Source organism: Cygnus atratus, chromosome 1 (assembly GCF_013377495.2).
Source record: "Cygnus atratus isolate AKBS03 ecotype Queensland, Australia chromosome 1, CAtr_DNAZoo_HiC_assembly, whole genome shotgun sequence".
NCBI lineage: Eukaryota > Metazoa > Chordata > Aves > Anseriformes > Anatidae > Cygnus > Cygnus atratus.
Genome location: NC_066362.1, coordinates 94,585,687 through 94,609,665, shown reverse-complemented (window position 1 = coordinate 94,609,665; position 23,979 = coordinate 94,585,687). Strand labels below are relative to the sequence as shown.

The window sequence follows — 23,979 nt, the reverse complement described above, 5'->3', positions numbered from 1 at the left end:
CCCAGCGGCGCGCATGCGCGGGGAGGTGCAGCCCCGCTTTGCCAGCCCCGCCGCCGCGTCATGGGCGCGACGAGGGGACAGAGGGAGGGGAGAAAATGGCAGCGGGTCACGTGACGGGGGGAGCGGCGGGGGGGAGGACCGGGGGCGGCGCCGCGGCCATCGCTCGGCGGGCGGCTGGGCTGAGCTCGGCTCGGGGGGCACGGCGGCATGCAGAGCGTCATCAACACGGTGAAGGGGAAGGCCCTGGAGGTGGCCGAGTACCTCACCCCCGTGCTCAAGGTGCCGCAGGGGGCGGGCAGGCGCTGGAGGCGGTAACGGGGCGGCGCTGAGCCGTGCCCCCCCCTCCCCAGCGTGAGCCCGGGGTGGGGAAGGGGCTGCGGTGGCTCCGGAGGGGGAGCGCGGCTCCTGCGGGTGGGCGGGGGCGGCTCCTGGCCGCAGGAAGGGCAGCGGGGCCCTGGAGAGCGTCCAGAGAAGGGCTGCGAGGCTGATGAAGGGCCTGGAGCACAAGTCCTGTGAGGAGCGGCTGAGGGAGCTGGGGTTGTTTAGTCTGGAGAAGAGGAGGCTCAGGGGAGACCTCATTGCCCTCTACAGCTACCTGAAAGGTGTGGGGAGCTGGGGGTCGGCCTCTTCTCGCAGCTAACTAGTGACAGGACTAGAGGGAATGGCCTCAAGTTGTGCCAGGGGAGGTTTAGGTTGGAAACGAGGAGACATTTCTTCTCAGAAAGAGCAGTCCGGCATTGCAACGGGTTGCCCAGGGAGGTGGTGGAATCACCATCCCTGTGGGTGTTCAAAGAGATGTCCCTGGTGCTTAGGGGCATGGTTTAGTGGGTGACATTGGTGGTAGGGTGATGGTTGGACCAGATGATCTTGGAGGTCTTTTCTAACCTTAATGTTTCTATGATTCTTGCATTTAATATTTCTACTGTAATTATTTATGGTATCAATCTCCCTGTAGTTTTATAGCATGACCTTCTATATACCTTATGCCTTGCAGTTTAGATCTTTGGGTTGAAGGCAGCGATACGCAATTATTAATTGAACTTGTCCCTTTGAGGTATCCTGCCTGGATAGTGGATCTTCCTGGGTTTGACCACCAATGCGTGCTGCAGTGAAGTTGTGGTGTGGAAATGTGAAGTGACGTGTTCACCACATACGCTTGTTGTTGAGCGGCTAGCACTTTATTCTACTGTGAACAGCGGAGGAATTTGTGTGATCAGATGTACAGCTAGCGGCCGGGAGACAAGGTGGACGCTCCCACATGGGGGAGGTGATAATATGCGTATATGTTCCCTTTACAAGGGCCTTGAAATAAGTGTTCCTATTCCTTACCTTCAGAAAGAAACTAGACTTGTGTCTCGCGCTAGCTTTTATACCACAGGATGCTTTAAGATGAAAAAGTGAACTATTTACCCTCAGGGAACAGAGTGTGGGTATTTTACATGTTTCCTTCTGTAATTCCAGAAGCACAAGTTTGTGCATGTTGTATAATGCACGTAGTTAATGTTGAGGTTTTAAATAGTAAGCTGACTCTAGTGTGATGTTGCATAATGTGTTATCAGGAGTTCTTAATTTTGTGGTAATCCAAATTGCTAAATTATAGCTGTTTGGGTTTCTTTGATTTTTGTTAACTGCATAGAGTGATACCATGATGTCTGCACAGCAGCCAGTTTGCTTTTCTTAATATTGTTCTTAAATGTCTCTTCTTTAGAGACATTATGGGAGAGAAAGGTATCAGATGTGTTCATGAAATAGGTGTGCTCATTTCCCTTTATATAATGCAGGTGGTAGTGTGCACCAGGGTTAAGTGTCAAGAATAACTAGGTTAAGCAGTGGCTGGTTTTCTTTAACGCTTTCCTAATGATTGAGTAAGCTGAAGTTGTAGCCAAATATTAGGTTTCTTAACTGAAAACCTTTGTATCAATGCATTGCACTGCTGTTTGGTGCTAAGAAACAGTCCCAAAGTCCTGACTGAGAGGATCATTAAATTCTAGCTGGTTTCCCGTCTCTTACTGGTGAACGTAACACAGGGTGTAAGAGGTCTTCTTTTATTATTTGTTGATATAATTGTCTACATCAAAAAATTACTTTGCATATGTAATCTTTTCACAATTTCCCCAGATCCTGCATCTAAGTAATTTTGTCAGGTCTTACTTATACATCTTACTAATATATTTTAATCTTATATTGGCCCAGGCAGAGGCTGCCTCCACGTTGCTTCAGAGATCTGTGTGGACTGAGCTAGTTGCAAGATGAAAGTCTTGCGGATACTTTTATTTACCAGTAAAGTGGGTACGTTGATTTGCCAACAGAACTCACGATTTCTTTTTTTTTATTGCAGGAGTCCAAATTTAAAGAAACTGGAGTAATTACACCTGAAGAAGTAAGTATTTAGAACCTTTGAAATATCAGTACTTCTATATTTTCTAAATACAACTTTTACTCAAAATGATCATGCTCATCTCAAACTGTTTACGCCTTTGCCGGTTCCTGGAAACAATTTCCGTGCTGTGGAAGTTCTAAATGGCCTTGTTACTCTTCAGGTGAAGTAGATCAACAGCAGAATTCTTCTTGAAATGCAACGTGGCATCTGAATGTGGATTGTCTTTTCCTGTATTACATCCTAAAACACTAAAGGAAGCTCATGCTGGGTCAACAACTCCATATATATCATGGAAGTAAACAGGAATATGTTTGTTTCAAAGGTCTTTTCCGTGAGCAATTCAAAGGAGAACTTGTACTACTGTGTCTTGGAAACAGTCCTCTCTTTCTTCTCTTTCGGTTCCTTCCAAGGCTGTGGCTAAATCATTATATATGCTTGTTCACAGCAAGCATCCCTCTCCCAACCCCAAGAGGCTGCTTCAGAGTGATTGTGTTTTGGTTTAATGCCAAGCAGTTGTAGTTTTTAAAGGAGTCTGCTGTGAACAAAAAACAACAAGAATTTTTCTAAAATATTAGCACTGATTTTGCAGTGCTATTTAGGCTTCCCTTTGCTGCTTTTTTTCATGTTAAAATGCTGTTGTTCTGAAAATACGTTGTCTTTACAGAGGTATAAGAACAGTGTTCAGACTGTTAGATAGAATGAAAGAAAAATGAGACAGTGTACAAACGTGAAGATGGGAGAGAACAAATTATAACTGGTACAGGTAGTGTATGTGGGCAAAAGTGTCTTTCCTAATGTTGGTAGCAAGCATTTTTCTGCTCTGTTGCAAGGCATGCAAGTGCTTGTGGTTTCTGTGATCCATGGGAGTACTACTCAGAAAAACAGGCTTAGCAACATGGTGTTCTGATAACTGTGTGTATAGGTGTCTGTGTATTTTACATACTAATGTATTATAGATAAAAATAACTGTTTACAGAGAAAGTAGATACATCTACTAATGTTCAATTCCTCTGTGATATGTAGGAGAGAACTTTGCAGTAGGACTGAAAGACAATATACTTGCTATAGAACATAGCAAGAACCACGCTGAGTTAGATTAAACTGCAGCATTTAAACACCAGTAAAAGAATGCAAGTAGTATGTGTTATAAACAGAGATGCTGAAAGGATGAACAGAACAGGTCCTTCAAAGCCATGTTGAAGGGAAATGGTTATACAGCAAGACTGATTGTCTTGTTAAACTTAGATAGGACAGGAGCATGGATCTGCTGATTGTCCCTTTGACAGTCTTTCCTATTCCCTGGTGATTCTGATCTTGATATAGTAGTGATTACTAGAGAACTGATATCAGCTGTGATGATGCTAGGATGTTATCTTTGAATGAGTTTGGATTTTGTGAGTAATGAATCTCAGTTTAACCTGCTCTGCCTGTATCTTAGTCTGAGACACTCACCATTGTGATAAACTGTGTGGTTCTTGTGGCTTGTCTCTGAAGAGGAGTCTATTAGTGATAAGGCTAACGATGACTGATCAAATTCAACGTCTGTATTTTTTTCATTTATCAGTGTAGTTGATTTAATTTTAGCAAATTCTTGCCTGTCATGAGTTCTTGCTAGCTAATACCTCAGAAAGGTAGCCGTTTTCATTTCATATGTAAGTACAGGCAAATCTCAAATTGTTTTCTTGCCACTTTTGCTATACCAATTCAGGTATGATAATGTTAGTGCTTTAGAAATAGAAAGTGAAACTAACTAGTTTAATTATGCTGTTTAGGCTGAAGAAAATGGAGAAGAAATTTAAGTATTGTTTTTATTTTTTTGCATTCATAGACTTCCAAAGAATGCTTTGAATTTTTCATCTTAAATAATGTCCTTCAACATTGGAACTACAAACACTGTTCCAATTCTCTGAACAGAGAATTTTAAATGATTTTAAATTTTAATGTGTTTTATTTATTATTAGGTAAAGCCTAATGTGTGTTTTTTAATTTCCATGTGTATTGGAAGGGATTACTGTTTTCTTTAAAATGAATATTTCACTTTTTTCAAGAAAAATCTCTAGCTAATGGCTGAAAGAAATCACTTTTGCAGAGATTAAATCTGCTAATCTGCATGCAATACATGTTGTGGTATTTTCTGTGATTCTGTGATGCCTAGATGATTCTGTGATTCTACTACACTGGTGCGCCTTGCATTGGCAGGCACTCCAAGCCTGTTGTGTCACTCCATAACAGCTTGTAGTCTGCCTGGAAGTACATTATTGTAACCTGGTGTTTTAAGACAAAGCAATTGCAGGAGTAGGCATGCACCTTCTTTTCAAAAGGCACTAATGCATAGAGCACACAAATTGCTATTCTTAAATGCGGGTTTACCTTCTCCAATTTGTGTAGGAAAAACTAAGCCCAGTGGGTTAGAATTTGCTGTGTGGATTTTGACTTGGTATGCAAGTCTAGTACAGCATATCCAATATTGCTTTGAAAAGGTGATGTGATTTTAAAAAAGCTGTTATGTCTGATAATAAGAACAAGTGGAGTGAAGATTTTTTAAAGCTGTTTCTTCAGAATAAAATTCTACACAAGTTTTTTTCAATGTTCGAAGTACTTGGTTATCCATACCTAGTAAACATTAGTCGGTGATATATGGTGATGGTCATTATCTAAAGCATACTATTTATTCTTCTGTTGCAGTTCTCTCACTAGTTCAATGAAATGGTGACAATCTCGCTTCCTCTCTTGCTGCAAAATTGTTTTGAACACTAGAAGAGAAATATCTTGTAGCTGAAACTCAAGTGAAATACAGAAATACCTCTTTTGGTTTGGTTTTAGGGGAAAGCTTAAGTTCAAGTATTCATCTTCTCATATTAATCTCGAGTGTCTTTGTAAAACTTTGAAGAGTAGCAAAGAAAAGCAGCTTATTCATTACAAAGTAAACAGTGTTACTTGGCCTAGGAAGCAATGCTTAGTATGCATTTCTTTCAGGTGAAGTTACTTTAGTCTTGATGCTTTACCAATTTTTCAGCTAATCATAAAAATAATATAAACTGATACTGTAAATAAGAACTATCAGAGGAATACATGACTGACATATTACTATTGTGGAAATTGCTTCCTTACTCTATATTTAACAGTACTTTATTTTTTTTGTCTTAACAGTTTGTTGCAGCTGGAGATCACTTAGTTCACCACTGTCCTACTTGGCAATGGTAAGCAAAATCAAAAGAATTAAGGAAAGTTAGCATCCCTACTTATGCTTTTATATGTTTCCGTTGGATACAATTCATCATTTCAGAATAATACACTGACTCTTGCAGTAGAACTTATGCTATTTCTGTGATGAAGTGATATGAACTTTAAGTCAAGCAGGTCTTATTTATTGTTGTGTGTAGTGGTAGTGGAAATGAGGATTTGTTTGGAGATCTTTTATTTGTTTCCCAAAGGCTCTAGAGAAAATAAGCTAGTATATACCATGCATGCTTTCAGTGTTCAGCTGCAGCATCAGTGTGTCTCCCTGAGTTTGTCTTAGTAATGGTGATTGAAAAAGCAAAGGCCATGTCCAACTGAAATTGCTAAGAACAAGTTGTATTTGGTATATTTTAAACAAGAGCTTGTTGGTTAAATATTTTCAAGTTGGCCCACATCAGCTAACTTTGCTGTGCTTGCCCTCAGAAATCCCTTATCTTTTGTGTATTGTAAGGGTGCAAATAAGGTACTTATGTTTTATTAATGTCTTGCATTATAAAACTAATCAGTCTGTGCAGTTGGTATCATCAAGGTTCTTGGCTCTATACTGGGCCATGAACAGATGATGGAGGAATTGTTATACTTGAATCGTTGTTTCTTGTCTTTTTACTGTCTCCTTCAGAGAAAATGTTGAATCAGGTCTGTGTGTCAGCAGTTGGCAACAGGCTATTTAGAAGCTTAGACTCTTATTCCAAACCAAAAAACACTGAAGGTGAAAGCAAGTGCTTAAATAATGTGAGCTCTGGTGACTATTGCCAGTTTGACTGTCTTTACAAGTCTTTCTTGCTTTTTCTGAAGTTAATCTGTACAAACACTTGGGACTATGTTGTTGCTGATCCTGGTACGTTTCATATAGACTAGATTCCTCTGTCAACCCATCTTTGCTTGTAGTTCCTAAGTAGTTATTGAATCAGCAAATAGTTTTTGATCAAAGACTTTGTAGTTTAGGAGTGGCCAACCTTTTTGACCTCATACCTAGATCAAAATCTCTCTATAGCCAAGAGTAGAGTCATAGCAAACAAATTCTGAGAAAAGGCCAAGAGAAGTATGTAGAATGTTCTTTGTATAAATTGAAAATAGGGTTCTTTTGCACATCATCAAATTCTCAACCTTTTATGGTGCACTTCATTTTGCAGGGCTTCAGGAGAAGAACTAAAAGTCAAGGCTTATCTGCCAACAGACAAACAGTTTTTGGTAACTAAAAATGGTAAGGCTGAAGTTTAAATATAAGTGTTCTTAGGATTGATAGCATGATTGATTGTGCTATCAACTCTACTGATTGTCTGTATTGACAGGGGAAGCAAATATCTTGCACTTTAGATGTTTTGGCTTTGGGATATTAAAAAAAAAAAAAAAAATTTCCTGCACATCTAAAATCTCTTCTTTAGACCAGTTGCTACTAGGGCTTTATACTAGTAATGCAGTTTGCCTTACTAAAGTAGAAATGAAGCTTAAGTATCATAAACCTCCTTATGTGCCTGTCTATTTTTTTCCTGCCCTTCACCTCACATTCAGTTTCTAAAACAAAAAAGCTTTATTTCCCTCTTTTTTGGGAAAACCTGGGTTATGGAAGTGTACCTAGAATGTCTTTCTTGGTGACGCCAGTGCTTCTAGTTCAGATGTGTAACTAATGTCAGTATTCCTTTCAATAGCAGTGATATAAAATACATTTTTAAATCAAATTTTGATCAGATTCACAGTTACGTATATATAATATTTGTGATTACTACCTTTTTAATAAAATGCATGAGAAAGATAAGGTTGCAACACAATCACGGCAAAATCATTGTCTTGAGAGATCTTGTATCAAAGTATGTCAAGGTAATGACATTAGAAGTACTTGCAGAACTGAAGGGATCCTGAAGAGATTTGTACTTGCAATGGGTTGTAATTTCATCCTTTGATTTCACTTGCAGGCTTTCAGAGTCTTACAGGGAACTATCATGTGAAAATGCTAATAGTAGTGTTGGACAGACTTTGCTGAGATGGTCTTGATGGCTGCATGGCCAACTTTATTTCTCTTTTCTCCTGCTTCCAGGGTCCCACATTGCTGTGACCCTTCTAGGACACTTTATAAAAGGTTTCCTGTTCATGCCATCCATGCTGGTAATGATGCATTGGCCTACCCCATGTAGGAGTTATGGGCTAAGGGTGAAACCAAGAGCCATGCTACAGACTTCATTTTGGAAGTGTGGACAACCTCTCTTCACTCTTTCATACCCTCTCTTTCTGAAAATGAGCATTTTTGACATAGTTCTTGCTTTCTGCATTCTTTCTGTTAATTTTTCTGAAAACTTTGTTTAAATCTGTGCTTGAACAGTGATGTAATGCATGTGACTGAAGTTAGTCTAAATAACATATTAATTCTAACCTCTTCCAAACTTTGAGATAATTAACATGATAAATTAGGTATGCTTAATAATTGCTGATGCAAACTTTTAGCGGAAGACAAATCAATTCAGTAAACTGATGCTGATATAAGCAAAGTTGTTCTTGGACTAGAAATGTTTTGGTGATGTGAAGAGAACTAGTAGGTTGTCTCCAGTTGTTAGCAAATGAATAGGCAGCCTAAGGAGACATGAGAGTTTAGCTTTTCTGATTTTTTGTGAGTTTGGATGAAAATGTTCTAGTGGGTTGCAAGAATAAGCTTTTTCTGGTCACTGCAAGTGATGCACTGCAGTGAGATAAAACACCTCTTACCATATTTAAGTTTGTGCTTTTGCGTTTGAAATATAGCTCTAGAATTCCTTAAATAAGGATATGTGAGAGACTACCGTATTTCAGAAGGCTTTGTAGGATAACTTCATACTTCCATCTGATTTTGTATAGAATGGCTGCAATCATTTTGATGTGCAATTTTTTTGCAGTTCCGTGCTACAAAAGATGTAAGCAGATGGAGTACTCAGATGAGCAGGAAGCAATTATAGAAGAAGATGATGGTGATGGGGGATGGGTAGACACCTTTCACAATGCAGGTATTCAAAGTCTTGCTTCGAACTTTGCATTTGGTAATTGATAAGATAATCAGTTTCCACTATTAGAAAGTAAAATCTTTCTCAGATGGCTGTGTTCCATTATCTAATCTGGGAAAAATAAGTTACAGTGCCAGCTACCCACTTGCTCTGTACATGGCTGCTTAGGTGTTTAACTCTGTGCTTGTATGCCTGAAATAGGCTGCTTTTCAGGGGGTTTGGTTGACAGTATTTTATTATCCTCTTATTAAAGTTCAAGTAAGTTATTGGTGGGTTGAAGAGCTGTGTACCAGTTCGTTCCTTAAAAATATCTTGTTTAGAGAATGTTGCTTTAAAATATTAATTTGAAGAATGTGCTAACTTCTGCCTTTTAGTAAGGTTGTATGTGAAGCACGCTGGGATCGTTTAACTTAATGATGACCCAAAGAAACTTTAATTACTGTAGTATTTCACATTTTGTTAATTTGTTGTGTTTGAGTTAAAAGGGGGAATCATTAGAAAATAACTCTTATTTTAGTATCTGAGGTTGACTAGGGGGCTGAAAAAGAAAAATTAAATACAGTGATCACTGTGAGATATAATCTTTCTCATAGGAAATCTTCAGATGGGCTTGCATTTATACTAAAGACTAAAATTACTGTTTACGTGAATTTGTCTCATTAGTCTTTCTGGCAGAACCTCTTAAATCATATTTCTCTTCTCCGAGAACTGGCAATTTTATTAGTTTTAGTCTTTCTTCATGTTTTGTCATAAGTTAATCAACTTGTCTTCCAATGATGCTGTCTCCTACCATTTCCAAGGTTAGAATATACTTCAGTCAGTACTTATTTTCTGTGGTGTATTTCATTTTGCTGTAATCTGGTAGATGTTCTCACTAAATCATTCAACCAGGCTGGGGAGAGGAAGGGTGAAAAAAGATATCCTTTTTTCTTTTATAGATATGTTTTTGATTGCTGGCAACTCTTAAATGCATTGCTGTTCATAATACAACACCCCAAAGAAATCTTTTGACAAAGCTTTGTCATATTGTTGAATTAAGTATGCATTCCCCTTTCCTGCTTTATCAAGTTTGGTTGGTTTTTAGGGTAGACTGATTTTGGTCACCATGCTGGGCTAGCACAGCTGTAAGACTCTTGACTAGGCTAGCCACGTTTCCGAACACTGTCAGAGGAGACAATCTATTTCCACCTATCTGTATTTATATGCTTTATAGCAACATATTTTTCTGGTGGGTGGGAAAAACTCTCTTTACAATCACACAGCCACTGGAAATGCATTGTTTCCCAGCAGTGTTGACTGGCATATCTGTTTCCCAAACAGTTGAGGTCCATTTGTGCATTTCTGGTGGGCAGTAATTTGGTTCCAGGCTTATTCTCCATAATGATCAATTTCTCATCTGAAAAGCTAATAAGATGCGTATACTGTGTCAAAGCAGATGTTGGCATGTATCCCAAAGAGCAGCAGATGAGAGCTGCATTAAAACTAGGAACTTAACAGGGAGGTACTGAAGAGTTGATACTACTGTGATTTGGGGTGGCTTTTTTTTTACCACTGCTTCCTCAGCTAAAAACGTTGTGTCCTGCCATGATATTGCTGTGTCATGAACACTTTGCTTTCAAGATGCTTCAGAAGTACTCATAAATGCATGCCTTCGTCACAAAGCTGAGTACTATTGAGATGTGAATGCCTATGCTAAACTCATTTTTTGTGTAAAAACTCCTTAAAATAAGAATCCAAATTACTTTGCGGTGTTCCATCAACAAAATTTGCTTGAAGTACAAGAACTGAGCTGTTGTGTTCTGCGTTAACAGTATGGTGTCATTATGGATGTCCATCTCCAAGCATACTACCAACACCAAATAAACAGCCTTTCAAATATCTAAAATTGTTGTGACATTTAACTGGAAAAATCATATGCTGCTTTGAGACCTCTGCAACCTCTCAACCTATTTCTGTAGTGTTCTGTGACAAAGAAACAACAACTTTAATGCAAACTTCTTGTTCAATTAACAGGTATAGTGGGTGCAACAGAAGCAGTTAAGGAGATCACACTAGACAGCAAGGTATTTGTTTTGAAATTTCTCTTGCTTTATTACAGGATGTAAAGCTAATAGAAATCTTATCTCCAGCAATCTAGTATTATTTCTAAAAGTTTAAAAGACTTTTGTCACTAGATTTGTTGCAGGTACTCGTTGATATTTAAAGCCCACGATAGTAGTTTAAGCATGTGTATCTCCTCATTACCATGTGTTTACCAAAGCAGTGATCCTATTGCAATGTCTTTAGCTAGTCTGCCAGAATTCTACAAACTGAAAATGATACTGTGTTTACAGTGATACATACTGTCCTTGTGTCTCAAGAATCTAATGTTTGGAGAGCCAGTGTAAAGAAATCTTTATATGGGAAGAATAATGCAGGAGCATAAAGTATTTATTCATAATGTTTAAATACTACTGCAAGCAAAGTTTAAACACATTAAGTCCTATTTGACAAACTGGTGTCCTCACATCCACATGAAGAACTAAAATTGTTTAAATATCTTACAAAGTCATCACTATCGGTACTTTTCCAAAAAGTCAATCTGTAGCAGGAGCCAAATCTGAAACTTAAGCCCTTGGGAAACTGAGAACAGTTGGAAAAAAATGAGGGATGTGTGTATGTACGTATTTCTTAATGCGCTTAAGAGAGCCAAAGTGCTTTAAAATTAGCTGATGGCTCAAGTGGAGTTCCATCTATGCCTTATGAGAATTTGTGAAACTATCCAACCATAAATCATTACATTCTGAAGTTTAAGGGGAAAGAGAATGGGCTCCCACGTGTTACTGCACAAATTGTAAACAACTCAAAACGCTATTGATATGATGAACTGTGAAATTCAACCATTTCAAATGGAATTGTGCTGAACATAGTAAAAATACTGCTTTTTCACAACTCCGTTACATAAGGGTTGAAGAAACAGTCTTAATGAATACCTAAAAGTGATCTCTGTTTTTACAAAACATAGTACTTTTAGAATATTATTGTGATGCACAACTGTTGTAATATGACTTGGATTTCCATTTTTATATTTGGTATGCAGAAAAAATCTGCTTGTTGTATAGTACATCATTTCTTGGAGCACAAGTCCAATCCAGAATGACAAATCCTTTTATGATAATATACTGTTTCCAAAGTACTTGACAACGTATTTTTGTAGTGGTCGTTTTTCTTCCAGTGAGGAAACCAGTCTGGTGATACTTACAACTAGAGCAGTTTCTAATTCTTATCATTTTGAGTATTGTCCTAAAGTCTTCATGAAACTAGCATAAATTGAGACCTCCCCCTTCTGAATTTCTCTAGAATTGTCTGTTGGATTCAAATGTTATGTATCAGCACAAAATTTGGCTGAGTGCTTGTGTCATTCTTCACTTCTGTTGGACTCTGTTTCCTCAAACTGATATAAAAAAAAAAAAGTGATACCTTTTCGGGCTCTTAAATGTTTCAGAAATAATTATGGAACTGTTGCATGATTGTTTGTGGATTAATTCACACAAAATATTAATCTACGTGCTTAGTCATTACCTTTCATTTGAGGTAGGTGGATTATTTGAAAAGAAACTGACTGTTTAATATCATGTCTACTCACTGCTTTTAGGAATACAGTCATTCTGGACTACAAAGTCAAAGGAGAAATTTGTAGTGGATTTTTAGTGTTATGCTAGGATTTCGAAACTAAGCTTGTTTAATAAGCAAGTATGTGAGTTCAGTATAGTTGTTGTTAATATTGTAGGAGTTATTTTTCTGCATAGTTCAGCTGACTGGACCTACATTTGCTGGAGCTGTAAAACTGTTGATGTAGCTTAAACACAGTTGTCTTAAAACAGTGCTTTCAATTTAACTTCTAAAGGATAATATAAAAATACCAGAACGTTCAGCATCCTGTGAAGATGATGATGAGGAAGATGAAGGGGAAGCTGCAGACATGGAAGGTATTTCCTTAAATTGAATGAGAGGGTGTATTTATTTCAGGCCTTTCACTATAGCAGTACACTCTAAGAAAATACTACTTTTTTTACAGAATGCATGCCAAAAAAAAACCAGGTCCATGTTTTTATCTTTTTAATGGTCTTATTGATGCATGTTTACTCTAACTTGTGTGATGAAATCTCTGAATGTTGAGTGGCAAATTAGTTTGAGTAGCAGCACAGATGCAAACAAAAAATAGGGATTATGGCAGAGCTTCATTCTGGCTTCATATCTACACTTAATCTGTCTACTAAAAACTACTTGTTTAAGGATTGTTCATCATGTACTTGTTATAGTCTTTTGTCAAATTGTGTTAAAAGGTATAATGTGGTTTAGGGGTTGGGAGATGTCTCTGAATAACGAATCTTTAGGTATGTGTGGATTTTTTAATGGAGTCGTTTATGAATGGGAAATATGACAGCTAACTATGAGCTGAACACGGAATTTTATGGGTCTTCTTTTCAGAGTATGAAGAAAGTGGGCTATTGGAGACAGATGATGTGAGTGAACAGTTCTGTCTTGTCTGTTGCAACGCTTATCACCAATATGAGCACAAAATAAAAATAAGGATGACAAATATTTCACATAAGCTTATAATAAGTGGTGGGATTTTTGAGCTTGGTTTCCTGTGGATTTGTCTCCTGCCAATCCACCCTAGCCCTTAGGTCCTGAAAGATTTTGGTTACAGTAATTTTGCTTTCTTTGTTGATCTGCTTTGCTCTGCTTACATGCAATGTTCTATTCACAAGAATTATAAAGTGCAGTGATTGTTCTTGAGGCTCATATGTGGTGAATTGAGTGGCTTGTGGGTTCAGCTGACTACATGGATGCTGGAGTGTAATGAGGGAAAACAGAGAGCGTGGTTATTTGGGGTACTTGCTTAAGGTCTGTGACACCTGCATAAACTGAGACCTCTCTGCCTTCTGAATTTCATTGGAATCGTCAAAAAGTTCAAAAGTTATTGGTGAAAGAATGGAGGGGATAGGACAATGTAATTGCATGCTTCCTTGAGAAATCAGACTTAAGGGGGAAAAAAATTGTGTGAAATCAATATTCCTACTTTGAAGATTAAAGCAAAACCCCAAGTCCTACATTTCTTAATGTTAATTAAGAACATTAATTTCAATTTTACAGCCCTACCTAACTACTTAGGATGGGACAAGAGGGAATACAAACAAGACTGTACTAATATTGTCATTTTTACCTTGAAAACCAGGCAACACTTGACACAAGACAGATTGTTGAAGTTAACAAAGCTAAAGTTGATGTTGGAGGGGAAGATGCTATTCTGCAGACTAGAACTTACGACCTCTACATCACTTATGACAAATATTACCAAACTCCAAGGCTCTGGTTATTTGGATATGATGAGGTATAGCTATACCTTTTTCCTCACCTCTGTGAAATTAAATCATGTCAAATAGAAAGGCTACTTTGTTATTGCTTTCTTATTCACTGAACAAATTCAAAGGAAGAAATGGTGAGAAAACCCATTATACAGTCAGGGTTGCAGACAGGGCTTTGGGGGTTGCAGGAAGTAGAAAATATTTTGCTGAAAAATTGTACTTAATAACCAAGCACATTTGACAGAAAGAAAATCATGTGCTGCTATTTCTTAAGCTACTAGCTTTACAGAGCTACCAGAAATAACCCCAGTCAATTTACACAAGTAAGCAGGTGTGTGTTTTCATGATCTTCAGGGGAAAAGATTAGATAAATCACTTTTCCCTTTTAATGACGAAATTTCTTGAGTTAAAGTTGTGAGGACTTTCGGCTCAAATTCCTAGATGAGAACCAGGACCTTGGTTCTCAAATATATTGACTTTACCATTCACCTTGTGTATTAAAAACAAAACTTTGTGCAGTGCTGTTCCTATACCATATGGATCTTATCGCAGTTCCTTCAATATACCTTCAGAGCTGTTGTATGTTAGATATTTGTAACTTACAGTACCTCATACGTTAATGATGTTAGAATTGTTGAGAAGGGGCAAAAGATTCTTTGCCAGTAACGCTTTTTTTCAAATGTTCCCTTTTTTCTTGTAGCAACGGCAGCCTTTAACAGTAGAGCATATGTATGAAGATATTAGTCAAGATCACGTCAAAAAAACAGTGACCATTGAAAACCATCCTCATCTTCCCCCTCCTCCCATGTGCTCAGTTCATCCGTGCAGGTATGTCTTTGTTTCTGGTGTGATTCGGGATGCAGACATGAGGCATTTTGCTGGTCTTGTTAGGAATTTTGTTTAGATTTTCTGGCTGTATTTCTACAGGTGGCTGCCATAGTGGTCTGCTCACTTCTGAAGGAGTGTAAAAGGCAGATAACAGCTTTTCTCGGAAGTCATTTCAGTGTTTGTTGCTGCAAGTGTATTATGAAGTTAGAGCTCTCTTCTGTGCTTAACTTGCTTTTCCTCCACTTTCCTATAGATTCCAGAAGATGGCAGACTACTAGAACGCTAGAGAAAAGAGCTCTATGCATTAATTTGCTGCATAATGTGTACTCTGGGAGAAGAGAAAAGCTATTTCAGTGTGAAATAACCTTCCTATTTTGTAATTGCTACCTTCTGCTCCTCTAGCAGTCCTTGAAATTTTATACTCGTAAATAAGTCCTCTACATGCCACACTATTTGTTGAACACAAGTGCTAAACACAGTTGTTCTCAGTGTTTTGTTGCATTTTCCACATTTCTCATCCATTTTGCAAGAAGTCTGTAGTTAGACTAGCTGTACAGATATTTTTTCTAACAGGTCTTTGAAGGTGTCTTTCATCTTAGATGGTAGGCCTTTATCTCCTGTGAAGTGGCCTAGTGATGCACAACCAGTGTCCTGGTGTAACTCCTCAACCTCTTGGTAGTATTAAGATCTTGGAGATGTGAGTTTGGGCTTCCTCTTAAAAATAAAAAATAAATACACTTTATAATCTTGCGTAAGTTTAAAATAAAAACAAAATCCCAGTTGCCTCTTTCAGTCTTGTAAATGTCTTTGTACCTGAAGAAACACACGTGGTTCTTACGTCACTAGCTGAGATGTCAAATGATTAGCTTGTCATTGACAAGCTTATGGTAGCTTTTGCAGACTCAAAACACTCTTGTTACTAGTTTAGGCAATCTTTAATTGTATTAACCATACATGTCGTGGGAAGGGCATACCATTCTTAACATAGAAAGAGCATGGGAGCTTTGCACCAGTGTATGGCTGCTCTTGATCTTGTTATGAAGATGTATATTCATGTACTTCAGAAATCTGCATCTTGTCTTTCTTCCAGATCTTAGTTCTTTAACCACTGCTTTACAGCAATCTTTGCTTTCATCAAGCACTTGGGCTTATGTCTGAACAATATTGAGAAGGGAAACCAGTGTACAAGTGGGAAACAGCTTTCTCCCCTGTACACCTGACTTAGAGAAATTTTTAAATAGTGAACTTCATTGTTGGTTTTTAAATCACCAGGTTTAAGACTTCAGTAACAGTAGATTTGTCAAAGCGTAAGCCTTGGTACTCAAGAGCAGTACAGGAAGCAGAGAACTATTAGGGAAAGAATAAAATGTGGAACAGAAAATGTCATTAAGCTTCTATGATTAATGTGTGGCACCACCTAAAAATTGAATACTGCAGTACAGTTCTGGTCATCAGTTCTATATTCTGAGGTAAAGGAAGACTAAAACTGGAAGAGGTACAAAGAGGATGTTAGAGATAATTGCTATCAGTTGTGAAGCTTCTTCCAAATAAGGAGTTATTTGAATAACATGCCACCCTTCAGCTAGCAAAATGCTGCTAAGGAGGGAGTTCTGGTTTCTGTGACCTCCATCACGAACTCTACAGAAGGAGAATAAATGATAGGTGTTCATTTTTTTTTTTCCTCTTCTAAATAGTAAAACTAGTGGCATTGAACACAACTCACTACTTGCACGCTGAAAGCCAGAAAAAGGAGTAAATTATGCATACATCTAATTAAACTAAAGTTGTTCAGGCAATATAATGAAGGAAAGTCTGTTAAGAGTTGTTACAAGTGAAGTTACAGCTTCAGTATTAGGGCATCTCTGGGCTGTGTACTGCTGGAGACTTGAAGTATTTTGGGGAAGTATTACTAGGTGCTTGCTCAGGCTTCTTGGGCATGTACTACGAATTTGTCAGATAATGAGGTAGACCTCTGGTGTGACGCAAAGATTCTTGTAACATATGAAGATAGGTTGACATACAAAGATTTCTATTTGTTACTCTGTCTTGTTTGCAGTAAGTGGGGCTTTGGAAGAAAAATGTGCATCCAGCTCTTTGCACAGCTAGTACTTTTGAAGGAGTATCAGGTGGGATGAATGTAGGAAGGCTTAAGAGTGACTAGGAAGATGACTAACCAAAGCAAAGACAAAAAAAAAAATGCATGATGCCATGGTTTAGTTTACTCACTGCTGAAAGCCCTGCTACTAAGTTGGTTGTGAAGAAGCTTCTGTTGATGGATGCATGTTGGAGGGCACTCTGAGAACAAACAAAGATGACAAGACGTTTGGGCATGACAGCCCTTGTTAACTAGGTAGGGTTTGTGTAGGGCTATGACTACAATGTAACCTGTTCAATTTTGCAAACTGCTTTGCAGAGGAAGAAACAATTTAATACTAGCCTGTGAACTTGGATTGAGTTTTCCTTTTCTGGAAGGAGAGCTGCGAGTGTATCTTTTCATTTTTTCCTGTGGAGTGAGTGACGTTTCAGTGCCTTTGTTACATAATCCACATCTACTCTTGAAGAAACAATTTGCATCATCAAACTTGCTGCAATTAGTCTTTTAAGAACAAAAAAGAAAATAGGTAGTGCAGTGAGACCAATTTGTCAATAGTCTTAAATGTAGCCTTCTCAGAAACAAAGCAGTCTAGTTGACTGGCACCTGCTTGACCTGGGAAAGGCCTGAGAATGTGAAAAGTGACTGATAGCATAGCTAAAATGGATGTTTCAAATGGTTTTCTATGAATTCTATGAGACTGGTGGGTACCAGTGCTGTAAAGACGTTGGCTAAATTATATTTTCGTGCTGCTTGACTTTTGAAGCATTAGGTCCGTTCTCTTGTTCTCCAAGGCGAGCTATTCCATCTCCTTAACTTAATAAGGCTTACAGCTAAGAAAGTCTGGACTTTTGAGATTTTAAAAAAATAAAATAAAATAAAAGGCCCAAAGTACTGGTTTTCTTAATTTAGCTGGGAAGTTCCAGTGTTTATCTAGCTCTGCTGCTGTTGCTTCCCTACACATTACAAATATTGTGTAATGTAAGGTATTTGGATGGCCCTAACCTTGCTTAGCTGTTCTTGTGATGCATATATCCCTTTGTCCTGCGTCAGAGAAAAGAGAGAAATAGGGTGGTGAAGATGATTGCCATGGGCAGCTGCTTAAGATTGCTTCTATTTTTGAGTAATTAGTTGAAACTGTTCATCTTGCAGCTCTGCTGGAAGATTTATTTCTTGTCAGCATTTTTATAGTACTGGCAGGAACATACTCAACTTCCTCATTAATTGCTAGAAACTGTTTTAATCACAATTCTCACTGTTCGTATCAGTTCTACGAATGAACCATCGAACTACTTAACTAGGGCAGATCAATCACTTCTGGTGGTGGTATGTGTTTTGTGCGATTTTTCTTTTTTTCCCCCAATATATCTGGATGGCTTTTATTGTTTCCATTTACTTTCCCATGTGATGTTTCCCTTCCAGCTGATACTCAGAGAATGTCAATATGTCAACTGTGCTGAATTCCATTGTGAAATTTATTTCTTTAATGAAAAGTTTTAGTCACAAAGCATAGGAGGGGGGTTCTTCACTTAGAAAGCAAAAACTCCTGATGAAAGCATAAATGGTTGTCTTATCAGTCTAAGAAATCAGCAGCTTTCAATTTATTTATAGCCCCTTAATGTATGGTCTTAACTCTATATATTTCAATTTCTTTTCAATAGCAACAGTGGTATTTCTGACTTGGAATATGAATAACTCATATCAACCAGCTCTTGAGGTGATTCAAGTAATGCCTGAAAGTAATTTAGGGGATTTTAGTAGGTGTTTCAAATGACTGACCTATTTGTTAGCTCAAGTGATCTACAAACAGGTCCTGGAACAAGCATTGGTGAGCACGTAGTATTTAGTCACCTTGAATTAAGACAACCACTTATCTCTGGGGAGCTCTTATTCAGAGTAAAATAAAAATAATCTTTGAGCTTTGAGATTTCTAGATAGGATGTTTTAGATTACATTTCTCCCAAAGTTATCGTATTCCTTTTATGTGGAGGGGGAGGTGTATGCTTCATGTTAATTCGTCAAAATTTCCTAATGGAAGGAAACCAACTTTTGAGAATTTGTAAGGTTCTTAAAAAGCTGCTCCCAAGTAACTGTAAGAATGACTATTATGATGGCTGTTAAAGAATTTGAGATAACTCTAGTCCTTTTAAAAAAAAAAAAAAAAAAAAAGAACAATCGTCATTAAGATGTGATTGAACCAGTATCCTATAAAACACTTCTAGCAGCTATGGGGTGGCCTGTACTCTGTGCCAGTACAAAAAATAGCCCACCATTACAGATGAGGTCAAAATTTAAGCTTTAACAGCAGTGAGCTTCCTGTGTTGAAGTAACTGGCCTTGGTACCACATGCAGCGTGTGTTCTGCCATGGCATCGTGAAAATCCAGAACTGCAATCAACTGTGAAGAGTAGCTGGCTTATACAGCAGCAGCACAGTAAATGACAAATGCTGACCTCCTGTATTTCCCCAGACGTACATGTTCCTGTTTACAATGTGTCTTGGTAATTTTGCAACAGCTTCCTTCCTTGTGTTCACAGTCACTGTCAGAATGATTAACTTCAGAGGTGATTGCTGAATGCCAACAATTACTCAGTTATTTAGATTTGCATAACAACATCAAAGCGTGTTTAGTAAGTTACGCAAACGGTACTTACCACTCTTTCTAGATCTCATAGGCACATAGTTGTTCAGGATGGCTTTTTTAAACTGCTATTGTTGACTAGCTTGAAGTCTTGTATAAGTGAATGTCCACAGAACCATATGGTGTCTCTGATCACGATTGCCTGCAGAATCATGAATTTAAAATAGGGTTGATGCATAGATGAAAGTAAGGTGAGTTCGGGTTAAGAATATATAAATAAAACCTCAGTTAACCGTACAGTAGTTCTCTCCTCTGATTTGGTGTGTTCTTCATCCCATAGGTTATGAGGTAGAAGAGCTATCCTGAACACAAGACCATTATTTCTAAATTATAACTGGTCTTGAACAGATCTGAAGTGTTCATTGTTGGAGCTATTCAAAGCTAGACCAGACATCGTCCCTGAGCAATCTGTTCTAGCTCACTATTCCTTGCACAGGGAGGTCGGGACTAGATGATGACTAGAGTCTTTTCTAATTCTTCTCATCTCAGTTCTTTTGTAATTCCATGTCATAGTCCGATGATCGGCTTTGTAAACAAGTATTTTTGTGGTTCATAGTAGGTCTGGTAAGTCACTGACTTAACCTCAAAGTACAGTCACATGAAGAAATGTTCATCTTCCACTGCACAGTAGTAATCTGATCTAGAGAGTTTGTCAGATTAAACCTTGGCATGATTTTAGTCATGAGTGAGCAGAAGATAATTTAGAAATTGTTGCCATAGAACCCATGCTACAGCTGTAGCCAGGGAAAGTTTCCCTAGTCAGTCCCAGAGCAAAAAGGTGTTTTATGCAGGGATGGCTTAGCCTGGCTTTTCCAGGAAGCTTTATGAATTATATAAGTATTTTATCTCTCAACTTAAGCAAATTTAAAAGTTTAGAAGAGGCAGCAAAAAAAGTTACAGCAATCTCTAGTCATCTTCTGAAGGGTCATCTGGGAACTTCTGGTGGCTAACTGCTTCTGGTAAGGATTACCTTTCCTGGTGCTTTCTTTGGTGTTTCACAATTAACAGAGATACTAGCGGCAAGCAGAATGCCTCTCACTGTGCTACTCAGAATACATTGTAACATAGCCCATCCTCTCCTTGCCTTGTCAATGTAAGGGGCTGGCAAATAATGTTATGTTTATGACTTAATATTTTCAGTTATTGTTCGATTTCTCCTTTAATAAACTGAGAATTTCTTCCTCCTGCGCTGAAGCTAACCGTCCAAAATTTAGTTTGCGCAAAATATAATCTTACTGAGATGAAGAGGGAGTTGCTTTATCTTTAAAATATTTTTTACTGTTTTTCAGGCATGCAGAAGTGATGAAGAAAATAATTGAGACTGTTGCAGAAGGTGGGGGAGAACTTGGAGTTCACATGTATCCTTTTTCATTACTGCATGGTATTTCTAGAGATTTTTTTGCACGGTAAGGAGCTGTTACCTAAGGGTTCCTAAACGGAAATACAGTGGTGTGTGAAAGCAGTGAACAACTGTTTTGGTAGCACAACAGAGTTCTGGGATGAGATCTTCTGTCCAAACAAACACCACTAATCACTTGCGGGGAGTGGGGCAGGAACCACAGGGGAAAGTAGGTAGTGTTGAAGGGACAGGGGTTGAGTCTCTGTACAGGTGTGAAGGAAGTAGCTGTGAGTATGGAACTGATAGTCTGATGTAGGAGGATGTATTAGGAGGTTGAGCTGGAGGTTCATAGAGCGTGGTCAGAGTTGGTACATGCTTAAGTGTAGTTTGGGAATCCATGCTGTGATACTACCTTATAGTAAAGACTTAGAAATATGAGAGATCACAGAATCATCTAGGTTGGAAGAGACTGCCAAGATCACCTAGTCCAACCTCTGACCTAACACTAACAAGTCCTCCACTAAACCATATCACTAAGCTCTACATCTAAACGTCTTTTAAAGACCTCCAGGGATGGTGACTCAACCACTTCCCTGGGCAGTGATTCCAATGCCTAACAACCCTTTTGGTAAAGAGATGCTGCTTCTGTGTTAGATTTGGCTCTGAGGTTCATTTCTGACAGGTGTGGAGATCCTATTACTGCTCACATGGAGTGAAGAGAATATTTTACAAACCTTGCTTTGGTAAAACACTAGGCTGACAAAGCAATGAAGATGACATCGTTCTGAACATCAGTACGGAATGTCTAACAATTTCCTTTTAGTCAGGTGGCTGGCATTATGTTTGTAGTAATTGGTACTGTACTTTATAATTGAAATAACCTTGGTATTAAAAGCAAGTACATCCTTTCAGAACAGTAATCTAACTGCTTTTGCAGCTACGAGGGAAGCAAGGGAGGGGATTACTGAGAAGCTAGAGGCCCTGAATCAGTAAAATTCATGTTCGCTGAGTTGAGACTTGCTGAATTTGTGCAGCAACTGAAAATGAACTGGAAAATACATCTGGTTAGTTGAAGCTGTCTACTTCTCAGTAGTTTGAAATAGCTTATTTTCAAAATTTTTATTACTTTTTTTTTGCTATTGCTAACATAATTGAGGGTTTTTAACAGACAGTTTTGTACATCATTGTCATGTAGTTTGTGTTTGTCGAAAAATGGTCAATGAGACTGTGCCAAAGCAGTACTTCTTTCTTCTATCAAGTACCAGTATAACATAATTATTGTAAGTTGTGATTTATTTTTCTTCTTGGTTGTCTGTCTGCCTCAGTCCCAGTTGGACAGACACTTTAGCTTTGCAATTATCCAGCATATTCCACATTACAGATTGAGACACAACAAGTGTTTGAAGGTGACTCATGTAAGGGAGACTAGGAAGACTTCAAGGAAGGCAGACTTCAAAGCTTAGCAAAGCTAATTTCTCTACTTTCCCTCATCAACAGGAAGGAGCTCTTTCAAAGAATTGTTCAGAACAGCAACTTCTTTTTCCGAGCCACTGAGGAGCCTGCTTTCCCTGCAGTTACAGGAAGGTAGCTAGGAATTAGCCTTTCTAGCTGCAGTTTACCTTGGCATTTGTTAATTACAAATATTAAGTATGTAAATCGGATCACAAATTTTTGTGTAGTTTGTAAGATTTATTGAAAGTAACTTCTGTTTCCTTGCTTTAACTTGAAAAAAAAAAAAAGGTCTGTATATTTGGAGGAGCATCAGATATTACTACTAGAGTTCTACTGTATAAATTTCCCAGTCTCTAACTGTATAATTTTTAAGTACTGTTTTCCTATTAGCAAGAAAAACTGTTGAGCAGACCATTGCATGTGACTGGGTATGTTTGGGGGTCGGGGGGGTTGAGGATTTCTAGCTGCTGCACCATTTCCTTAACAACAAACCCAGGTACCTTCTTATTTTCTTGAAATTTGTACAAGCAGTCATTCCGACAATAGAATATGACTACACGAGGCACTTTACGATGTAACTGAAATAAGAGAGATCCTCTATCAAATCTTTTTTTAAATAACCCTTCCATGTGACATACAACATAACACAATTTCTGTAACTAACCTTTTATCAAGTCAATGCATTAAAATAAAATGTTCCATTACCAGCCTTTTTAATAAAAGTCTGTGTGTAATAAATAAATCACTTTCATTCCTATACATATACTGCAATAAAAGGTGGATTTTTTTCTCCATAATTCTTTCAATTTCCTTTCAGCAGAAGACTGTTTTTTTCCTCTAGGTTGGAAGTTAAAGTCTACTTTACTAGTAGAAGCCTAATCTTTTTGGCTTCATCCCTAAGATGATTCCTGAAAATGTGACTTATTTCTCTGATTTAAATTCACTTGAGAGACAAGTTGTTTTTTCCCTTTGTTATGAATGGTTGTTTCCTGTAATTGGCGGAAGACTTTGAAAGCTGAAGGAAAATAAGCGATGATCTTACTAGGAAAATTTAACTACGTCTTAAACTAAAGCAGTTGTAAATAGCATTCTTTGAAAGGTGATTCAGATTTACACTTGAGCAAGACTAGCATTTGGAGATAGCATTTTTGGGGAGACAAAGGAGTATTAGTATGTAGCCTGTTCAACTTGTAATAAATGCAAGAACAGTCTTATTGACAAAATTACAGATGGAAGGAGGGAGAAGATTGTGTTAGAGCAGGGTTCAATCTTGACAATTTGTCCCAACCCATTAGACTATGCTAACTTGCAGCTTAATAGCATGATTTCCATTTTAAGTTAGTGTCCATAATGTTGATTGAATTCAGGTATTGCAGATACATCCAGGCTTTGGCAGCTATCTTCTTCCCTGTAATATGCAAGTTCATCATTGATGAAGATGGGAGAAAAAGACTGTCATGTATATGTCATAGCTTCACTTAAAGTCTTTGTAGCTTTCCCAACAACATCTTTGTCTCACAAACATCCAACTCTCATTCTACAGGATAATCCAAAATTGGTTGTCTGAATTTTCTGAACTTACAGTTGGGTAGGAAGCTTGGCACAACTGATCCCTGTCTCAGCTGTCCCGTGTACTATGTTCTTACTTATGAGGGTCTATAATCAATTTCTCTGTTCTTTGCTTAAAA

The 23,979-nt window shown here is 38.1% G+C and overlaps 1 protein-coding gene across 2 annotated transcripts; it reads left to right on the top strand.

Annotated features, from left to right (window-relative positions):
• The first annotated feature begins 115 nt into the window (after positions 1 to 115).
• On the top strand, positions 116 to 23,052 carry ATG3 (autophagy related 3). 2 transcript variants are annotated; one of them, XM_035540338.2, is made up of 12 exons: positions 116 to 279; positions 2,339 to 2,380; positions 5,531 to 5,580; positions 6,754 to 6,824; positions 8,485 to 8,592; positions 10,603 to 10,652; positions 12,476 to 12,557; positions 13,060 to 13,094; positions 13,811 to 13,966; positions 14,641 to 14,768; positions 20,790 to 20,906; positions 22,337 to 22,442. In XM_035540338.2, exons 1-12 carry the CDS (start codon positions 208 to 210, stop codon positions 22,425 to 22,427), a joined length of 1,002 nt encoding a protein of 333 aa, XP_035396231.1. In that variant the 5' UTR covers positions 116 to 207; the 3' UTR covers positions 22,428 to 22,442. The 2 variants fall into 2 exon arrangements, with proteins under 2 accessions (XP_035396231.1, XP_035396232.1); XM_035540339.2 differs by lacking the exon at positions 22,337 to 22,442 and adding an exon at positions 22,788 to 23,052 and having other exon boundaries at positions 118 to 279; positions 20,790 to 20,858.
• The last annotated feature ends 927 nt before the right edge of the window (positions 23,053 to 23,979 follow it).

Excerpts from the sequence above, each read along its gene's own strand:
- ATG3 (XM_035540338.2), top strand. The coding sequence starts at position 208 with ATGCAGAGCGTCATCAACACGGTGAAGGGGAAGGCCCTGGAGGTGGCC. Across the intron at positions 2,381-5,530 it reads GAGTAATTACACCTGAAGAA|TTTGTTGCAGCTGGAGATCA; the intron begins GTAAGTATTTAG and ends TTGTCTTAACAG. Across the intron at positions 6,825-8,484 it reads GTTTTTGGTAACTAAAAATG|TTCCGTGCTACAAAAGATGT; the intron begins GTAAGGCTGAAG and ends ATTTTTTTGCAG.